The 10,265-nt window shown below is 36.8% G+C and overlaps 1 protein-coding gene across 1 annotated transcript; it reads right to left on the minus strand.

Annotated features, from left to right (window-relative positions):
* Positions 1 to 207: 207 nt before the first annotated feature.
* On the minus strand, positions 208 to 1,083 carry LOC125489112. The gene has a single exon (XM_048623758.1). The coding sequence runs from the start codon at positions 1,081 to 1,083 to the stop codon at positions 208 to 210; it is 876 nt and encodes a 291-aa protein (XP_048479715.1).
* Between the last annotated feature and the right edge of the window lie 9,182 nt (positions 1,084 to 10,265).

Consider the following 10,265-nt stretch of genomic DNA (forward strand, 5'->3'; position numbering starts at 1 on the left):
GAGTGAGGTGCACTGAACCGTAGGTATATATGGTCGAACCATTAGCGGCACACAGTTCATAAGTAGTCTTTGCACGTCGCTCACGAAGTGCCGACCTGGGGAAGACGCACAAGTCACTTCCGGTATCGACCAGATATTGCAGTCCAGATCGACGGTCTGTCACGAAGAGGCGACTTGTGGCAGTGGCGTTGGAGGGTACGGTCGTCGCTACTTCCGGCCCTCTTGGCCGTTTCCCGCCGTGAAGTCGCAGGGCTGGATGCACCGCTTCGCCTGGTCCCGAAACCTCCAGTGGTGCCAGCAGATCGGGTGCTTCCGGTAGCTGGACTGGGAACGGGTCGAAGGTGATCGGCGGTCGCGTCGCTGCGGTGGTCGTCGGTCGCGGGATCGGGATCGGTCGCCGTGGACGTGGGCAGTGAGTGCGCTGACCTGCTTCGTCAACGCTGCGATCTGCTTCGCCATCTCCTCCATTGCCGACGTTGGCCTTGAGCTGGCTACGGCTGAGAGGTGGTGTCCTGGCACGATGTCGTGGATACGATCCGCTAGCTCAGCCAGCGCATCGAGGCTGGAGGTCGCCTGGGAAGCCACGATGGTCTGCATGCTGCTGGGGAGTCGGCTGGTCCAGATGGTCTTGAGGAAGTCCTCTGGAACGTCAGGACCACCGAGGTGACGCAGGTGACGCAGGAACTGTGTGGGCTTGCGGTCGCCCAGCTCCTCGTGCATCAACAGCTGTTTCACTTTGTTCTCCTTGGAGACACACAGCCGCTTGAGCAGCTCCGCCTTCAGATTCTCGTATTTGTCGGTGTCGGGAGGCGAAGTGATAATGTCCTCGACCTCTGCCGCATACTGGTGCTCGAGCTGCCCGATGACGTGGTAGAACTTCGTGGTGTCATCCGTTATTCGTGAAATAACGAACTGGCCCTCGAGTTGTGCGAACCAAATCGCCGGTTTCTCGGGCCAAAACGGGGGTACCTTTACGCCCACTCGGCACACGTCGGGCTGGTCTACCGCGGTCACCGAGGCGCGCTTCCTCGCGCGCGGCGTAGGTGGCTGCGACTCTGCAGTATCTGCTTCACTGTCCGTCATCTTCTTTATATTTCACGGTCCAACAAAGGGGTCACCAATTTAGGTATGTTGAGGTGCGACGATTTAAATTAAAGTCCGAACTCCAAATTAATATCAAAAGTTTATTATCGTCACAATAACACACACAGGAAAGATAGAAAGATAGAAGGTGTGAAAGAAGAAAGCACAAATAGTTTTTAGATAAGTTAACGAACAGTTTTTACACAAGATACACGAAACACGAACAGTCAATAGTCCTTATCACAAAGGCATACGGTTGGTATTCGCGTAACAGGCGAGAGCGCAAACAAATAATGTAATAGCCGCGGAGGTGTAGTTCACGACTGGCGACTGATGCGCGCTCGCTCGCGCGCACAGAATTCGCGGGTAAGCGCATAATAAAAACGGCAAAGTGTGTATCACATTTTTAACCACTGACAACAAAAATAAGGTGTTATAATTTTGACGTGTATTTCTGTATAGATAATTATGGTTTAAATGATAAATGTTTTATACAATATAATAATATAGGTGTAGGTATATAAATAGATATTTTTAGATTATAATTTTATTTCTTATTTTGTATAGTGTAAGTGTAAATATTTGTAATAGGTAAATAAATAAATATAATGATAAATATATTTATGTGTGGTGAGTACGCCACATACACAATATTACGCTATTATGGCAATATGAATATAAAGTAATATTTGTATTGTATGTAAGTACTTACTGTAACTTTGGTTCTCAGTAAGAGAGACTAGGGTTAGTGGGTCATTCTATTCTATTATCTGTGGGGGTGTAAGAACCTGCACCTGGCTCTCTTGAATGGAACCATTGTGCATATCTCTAAACCCCCTCAAAGGTCTAAACCCCCTTATCTAAACTATCGAATAAGAGTATAAAAATATATGCATATTCCCTAATATTTGGGCACACGGCTCTCGACTTTTCAATAGTCTTTGCTGTCCTTTTCCGCAGCTGGCCACAGTTTACTCGTTCATACTGCGTAATAAATTTAATGTGTCCAGTTCTTATGATTACGAGAATTCTTCCATTACTTAATTTAGAAAAAAATAACATCTTTTGAAATATACTAACGACTGCCATTATAACCTAAAAGTAGAAAGAGCAACTTGTGTCATGTTCATGTCATAATACTTACAATACAAATTTAATTTTATTGTGTTGCAATATGGAGCATATTTGAGTGGCTCGTTGACTAGCGAATGGCTGTTTACGCCTCATTACAAAAGAACAACTAGTGGCAGCCCATACACTACCAACAAAAAATATAAAAAGTCCTAAACTTTGCAAACAAACAAGCATAATATCAAACAAGAAGTGGAGAGGTTATAGGAGGCTAGGATCTACTCGTATTGGAAGAATTTTTATGTGATCCATCGTATCTGATCACAACGAGCATCACAAATACTCGGTGACATTAACATTTCTTTGTTTACACTTGACATTTATTTAACTATACGCAAACGCAAAGAAGTTATTATTCTGAGATTGATATATAAAGAATTATGACGTCACATCCGCCCTAAGAAAATGGGTGACGTTTCTCGGAAGTTAGAATTTACCGAAGTTTTTTTGTACTTTTCAACTTCATTTACTTGCTCAAAAATAAATTATAATCAAAAATTATGATGGAGTCGTAGTTATGAAACAACAAAGTTTATTATAAATAATATTTGACCTTTATTTGATCCACTTGCATATTCCCTATTAACTATAATGCTAAAATTTATGAAAACGGGCCAGATATTATCGGTTCATACCTCTACAAGTTTAAATGCAGGAATTAAATTAGGAAGTACTGTATAGACTTTCTTTGTATGTTAATCTATGTGAACCCTCCATGCATCGGCCACTCACACAATAAAAAATATTATTTACCCTTTTTTTAAATTAAAATAAGTTAAAAACCTGTCGGTATAAATCGTTTGAACCTAAAACGTGCGTGCGTTTGTTGTTTACTTTCAGAGGAATATTGCGATATTTCATTGTTCATTTTCGGTTATCAGTTTACGAGTCAAAAACATATGAAACAGAAAAAGCAATACCGAAATATACCGGGATAAAACCGAACAGAATTTGAAAAACCCAACAATGATACCTACAAGTATCGATGGATGACTGTGCTGACGAGTGTAGGAAGTTGGATTTAAAATAAACATTTCTGTTTTCAGGAAAATCCCACTCGTTATACCTACGCACTGTGGCACACAATGTTTTCCATTGTCTATTTTCTTAACTTAAAATTTAAATCCTAAATATTGTCTGAATTTTATGCAAAGTGAAACGTGATTTTTGTCCCAAGTGTTTAGTTAAGGAATAATATACGTATTCTAGCTGTTTTGTCTAAAACTTGTGTCAACTATGTTTATGCTAAGTGAGTCTTTTCCATGTGAAGAAGGGTGCAGCATAGGAATAGCCTTTTCTGAGACTAGAAATTGTTTTAGACATTTTGTTTGGAATGTGTAAATATTTGATGTGCTTTGCTTGTTTCATATTTTTCAAAGATTTTATTAAGTATAATAATATTAAGTTTTTTTAAAGTAGGTTTTTAAGAGGATGTTCGTACAAGTCATGAATAAGTCGTGATAGTTCTATTAAGGAATAGGAAAACTAGAACAGAAATACCTAAGTCAGATAAATAATTATCAATGAATCATGTCATAAGTAATTAATAAATATAATAAAGTATTTTTCTTAAAAAAAACAGATTTGCTTTTGTATATCGTTGCTCTATTGGCAGCTATAACTATTTCTTGGAGCACCACAACTGTAAGACTTCTGAAATAGGTAGCAAGCTCGCGGTGTTTTAATACAATAATGCTATGTTATGTGGCTCTCGTGGTTTTACAGTCGAGAGCTGGCTCAATGAGCACGGAATGCAACTGTGGTGTAAAGGAAACACTTTTGTTTGAGAGTTTACAATGCTTTGAAATTGTACGTTACGTATCATGTAAAATATGTATCATTCATTCATTCGTATTAGTGATGTAACGAATGTGTGTTTTTGGACATTCGCGAATGCGAATGCGAATGCGAATATCTGATATCGACATTCGCGAATGCGAATGCGAATGCGAATATTCAGTTTGTGTTCAAATTTGGCGTCATTTGTATGGTTTGATGGCAGTCTCGTACTGAACGAGGTACGTTCCGTTCTAGGCGCATCGCATTCCGAATCAGATTAGCCAATACCAGTTGCAGTTTTTTTTTTTAAGTAGTTACCCTTTATTTATCTCGACTCATTGCGACTGTGTGCGGTTTCTGAGGGTGACTTAAACACAAAACATTTGAACGTAAGGTACGTGCTCCTTTTAATGCCCATTTTTTGCAATAATTAAATAAATAAAAAATGAGAAAAAAATATTAAAATGAGAAACAATTTAAGAATATAAACATGATTACCTACTATATTCTGCATTTATTTTTGAATATTAATCAACAAATAAATCATCAGATTAAATCAAGCTTCTTTACGGAAACAATCATTTTCGAACACCTTTAATGTGGGCCTTCTTAGGAACATAGGCACTTATCATGGCCCGATATTAATCAAGTAATTTATAAATGCTATCAAAACAAAAACCATGTTTTACCTAAAACTTAAACTTGTAATATTTGTGCAATAAAGATTTAAATAAATAAATAAACAAAAATATGAACTTCTTTGTTAATTAGTCAATTACTATCGTTTTTTGGACGTAATAGTACGGTGGTCTATCTTAGCTTAGCAAAACTAAATCTAACTTCATTACAAAAGTCTGTAATGATATTAAAATAATAAAAATGTTCTTCTGTTATTCTAACAATTTTTTAAAGTAAAAACAGTTTTTTTACTAATTCACAAAAATAAAAACAATGCTTGAATATTGGCTTTATTAGGTTTATAAAAAAATATGTTTGAATTTTTATTAATTTTATAATTACTTAAATTGGAATAATAAGAGACTGTAACTACGCTTAAAGTTTAGTTTCTGTGTTTGAATATAACATAATAATAAAAATATAGCCGAAATCACTCATTGTCTCTTTCATGTTCCAAAGAAACTTTGATATTGTATAGTCCTGTAAGGCCTGGGCCATCTTGGCAACGCGTGTGGTGGGCCTTCATAGGAACAAGGCGACAAGAACTAATTAAATAAAATAAAAATCAACAAAGAATGCAAACAACGCTTAGCTTCTTCAGAATGCCATTGAACCTACGAAAGTCTGAATAAAAAAACGAAAATAGTTTTTTTATTTTTAAGAAATACTAATAAGTTTATAAAAATGAGGATGTAAATCGTAGGCTATTTTTACTATGGCACTAACCAAACATTAGAGCGAAATTACAACTTATCCGGGCGTCTAAAAGATTGAAATTTTGAAATTGGCCATCTTAGGAATAGTGCCATCTTTGGCGCACGTACCTTATTTAAATCTATGGCTCTCTTGCTCTGACACTACATTGTTAAAATACGCTTTTTGATTGTTTAAAGAGCTTATTTATGTTTAGGTCTTATGAAACTATCAACTAAACTATAGTTTTATTTTCCAAAGTAAATAAAGTAAGACTAGTAATTAAGAGGGTAACTTGTAATAAAAAAAGTTATAGACGAATGGATTTTGACTTTGTTAACCTACCATTATTTTCAAATAGTTTTTTTCTAAAAAGTACCTACTGATATTCGCAAAACATTCGCACAAAATTTTGCGAATGCGAATGCGAATGCGAATATTCGTTACATCACTAATTCGTATAGTATTTTATACGATTCAGAAGCGATTTTTTTAAAAAGTCGGCATGCCGCTAATTAATAAAAAAAAACAACAAAAAACACGCACTCACGCCTTGTACTAATGTACTCCCTTGCGGGGTAGGCAGAGGTGCATTGCTGCACCCACTTTTCGCCAGAGTGTATGTTAGTCCCAATGTAATAGGGGGCGGGCCTATTGCCATTTTACGGGCACATCCAAAACCCGAGAACAAACTAACTAAGAAAATTTTCAAAGTCAGCCTACCGCAATAGTATCAAAAACTAATAAACGAGCCGCATTTCCCATAAATTGAGTCGAATTTATCGAAAAGAGCTGTTGGAATTTCAATTCATGTTGTAAGATAAAAATATAGAAAACTAGCTGTTCCCACGAGCTTCGCTTCGCCTTAAAAAGTTTTCCCGTGGGAATTCCGGAATAAAAAGTAGCCAATGTTCTTTCTCAGGATCTAGACTCTACTCTAGACCATATGTATATCAAATTTCATTCAAATCCGTCCAGTAGTTTTGGAGTTAAAGAGTAACAGACTGACAGACAGACAGATACAGTTACTTTCGCATTTATAATATTAGTTAGGAAGTTAGGGTTGCTAATATACTTATACATACTTCTCTAATGTCGTTACTGTGGGTAATAGTTACCTGCTACTGCTTGCATTTTGTACTCTGAATTACTACGGCGTTTAAGCTTTGCAGATTCATGTACTTAGTATATTTGTGTTACGGGTTTAGTATTCACCAGCGACGACACGCACTATGCTATGAGTACATTTCGCATGATACTTAATTTGAATTATTATATTGTAACCTAAAGTGTAAATAAGTATCACGTTTACAATCCCGAATACCTTAACAAATATTTTTGCAAAACATTTAACATTTCAAACGGAACATGATATAATTAAATTGCAAAGGAAAAGAGATTCTTTTTCGTTTTTTTATATATTGTTTGGTAAAGATAATTAACTTTTACGAAGGTACTTTTGTGTATATATGAAATTACGTTAAGATAGTAAAATTAAGTTCAGTGTATCTCGTTTCGAGGTGTAATGAGGGCTCCTAAAGTAAAGTGGCTATAATCCTTGAAAGTAGAAGTAAGGTTTACTTTATTACTTGAAAAAGGAGCCCGTAACAACAACTAAGCATTTATTAAAAGTAATGACTTTGAGGGTTTCTGACTTTTCAGCTAATCTTTAAAGGGCTAAAATAAGTCTCCATCTCTATCAGTTCCGGCGAAGATACGCTTTGGTTCCGGCTAAGGACCCTATGAGAGTGACCTTTCCAGTAAAAGTCATGTTGTTTAGTTAAACTCTTTTTTTGTTTTAGAAAATAAGATAAAACACCATACTAATAATATGGTCAAAAAAATTAGAACAGTCGGTCAAAACAAAACTCATACTTTTTTACTTCGTTAATCGATTGGAAATTCTTCCTCTACAACCGATTTAAAGAAAATAGATTTAGTATAAACGGTTAATATTTGATGTTACATACTCACGTAAAAGGTTCGGCATCGCGTAGTGTAGCGAACGCTTGTCAACAAGTTCAAACTACTTAACCAAGTTGACCGAATTGCGATCGTGACCTGAGGCTAATAAAATATTGTTCTAAATTTACCCGGGGGAAATATTTTCTTCTATCCCTTGTCTCGTCGGCCCCTAGCACAGGACGAAAATTCACAAAAACACATTTAAGTCGTTATTACGACTTAATGGAATAATAGTTACCATCCTGTAGTGAATTGCGGCAGACGTCTCGAAAGGAGTGCGGTTGAGAATTGCACCACAGGATTTCATCGAGAACGTGTACTAACGTTAAACGATGTAACTGATGACTCTGATGAGGCTTCACAAGAAAGCGTATGTCGATATCACTACGTCAAGTCAGTCAGGTTAGGTTACCATTTCCGTACGTCGCGCTTTTTGTTCCATGGATAAATTAATAACACACGGATAAAAAATTATCTCACAAGATCTTTGTTATACCTAAGGTTATACCTATTCCAAAACACTGTCTCTCCCCCCTGGACCCCCGTGGAGTACGGACGTGTTTACAAGCAACTGTCTGTTAAAATTAATATATAATAGTTTTATAAATAAATCAAAAAATAGTGCTGCAAAAATTCAACGAACTACCAGGAGCGCAAGACTAGTGAAGAGGCTAGCGCAAACCGGCCGGCAAGAGCGAGCGGCAAACTACCTACACGCCCCACCAAGTGCTACGCCGAATACCGCACCACGCGTCACGCGTCCAGCAACCTGTTTAGCGGCCACTATTTGTAAGTACAGCGCACCAAAAAGCTTACACTGTACACCCGTGCAAAAATGTCAATACATCGCACGCCACCGCCAGAGACACTTAAACGTCAAAATTTGGATAATACTCCACTAACTAGCTTTGCCTCGGATCCTCAATTGTATAAATCCACGCATTGTCAAGAAATAGGTGATTCGCTTGACTTTATCTCACGCAGAACTAAACGAAAGTTCGAGCACGAAGTGAAAAGTTCTGAAAAGACAGTTCTGCAACAAATGAAGTCACTGTTCGATACTTTTGAAGCACAACAAAACCTAAAACTAGAAAAGATTATACAGTCTACACAAACAATAAAAGACCAAAACACTGAAATTCAGACAAGTATCGAATTTTTATCATCCAAATACGATGATGCTATGGAGAAAATACTGACACTAGAGCAAAAAAACAAAGCATATGAAACGAAAATAGGAAATCTAGAAAGTAAGATAGAGCAACTGGAGCGTAATTCCCGATCCTCTATGATAGAAATCAGGAATATTCCTAAACAGACCCCTGAAAATAAAACAGCTCTACGCACCTTGGTCAAAAAAGTGGGAGAGATTATTGAACAGCCTGTATCTGACTCTGATATCCAAGATGTGTATCGCATAAAATCCAAAAAAGAGTCCAGCAATCATATTGTCGTCAACTTTACTACAACGACCTGTAAGGATGGTTTTATTGGAAACTGCAGATCCTTTAATAAAGCTAATAAAGAAAAGAAACTCAGCACTTCTCACCTCAAACTGTCAGGCCCATCCAAACCCATATTCATTGATGAATCACTGACTAGTTATGGGAGGCGACTGGCGTTCCTTGCCAGACAGTTAGCTCATGAAAACCACTACAGCACCTGGACCTCATACGGCAAAGTCTATATAAGGAAGACTACAGACTCACCGGCAGTACGTATAGACAGTGAGCAAGACTTAAATCAAATAGAAAAATGACTAGTACTAGTTCTACATTTTTTGCATGTTTATAAGTTTAACTTTTTTGGTATCTGTAAAATACACACCACACCACAACTGAAAATACATAAAACACACACTATCATCTTCTACACATATACTACATATCTACACACATACTTTACACACTTCGCGACGAATCTATCTTACACTGAAGAAATAAATGACAACATAGACTTACATATGATACTAGTCTCTAACTGTACACAATTAGTCATACACTTAGCTTGTTTTTCATCACTATTAAATATTTTAATTAAAATTCGATAATACAAATATAATAAACTATGATCTGGATAACTTTAATATTGCACAATCATCCATATGCACTATAGAGGATTGTCCTAATTTGATTAAAACACCCAATAAAAGTCTAAAAATTATCCATCAAAATATTCGCAGTATTAATTGCAATTTATCTAGTTTAATGACACTGCTTGATAGATCTAATACAGATTGGGACATCATTGCTCTTAGTGAATGTTGGCTTCCGCATACGTCTTTCATTCCCGCCATAAATGGTTACCACTATGTTAAAACGGAGAAGAACCTATCGCAAAACGAAGGAGTTGTAGTTTACTTTAAAAATCATATGCAGTTGTCAATATCAGAGCCTAACATACAGGATGCTAACTGCCTAACCTTGGAAATAGACAACAACACACTAGTTATTGCCTTATATAGACCTTCAAGATATAAAAACGCTGATCCATTTTTACAATCACTAAACGATTTTTTAACTGGCATAAATTATCATAACATTATTGTGGTGGGTGACATTAATATTGACATATTGCCTGGAACAAACGACCCACACTCACTAACTTATTTAAACCTATTAGCATATCAGACCATCTTACCTGCACATACAATTGTCACTCATGGAAAAACGTGCCTCGACCACTTCATGCTCAAAAGTAAACGGCCTGCTCATTGTTATGTTGCAAAAACCTCAATTACAGATCATGACTCTATAATCCTCATACTAGAGGAACATACCCGCTCTCCTTTTAAATCAACTATTGTAAAAAAAAATCGACTATGTTGGTCTAGATAACGCTATGAAAAACCTAAATGTACACTCAATTTATAAAACGTCCGATACAAATGCAGCGATGTCTATATTTGTCGGAGAGTTGAACAATATAATAAATTC

Source organism: Plutella xylostella, chromosome 10 (genome assembly GCF_932276165.1).
Source record: "Plutella xylostella chromosome 10, ilPluXylo3.1, whole genome shotgun sequence".
NCBI classification, from domain to species: Eukaryota; Metazoa; Arthropoda; class Insecta; order Lepidoptera; family Plutellidae; genus Plutella; species Plutella xylostella.

What these genes read in the sequence shown, in the direction of transcription:
- LOC125489112 (XM_048623758.1), bottom strand. Translation starts at nt 1,083, where the DNA reads ATGACGGACAGTGAAGCAGATACTGCAGAGTCGCAGCCACCTACGCCG.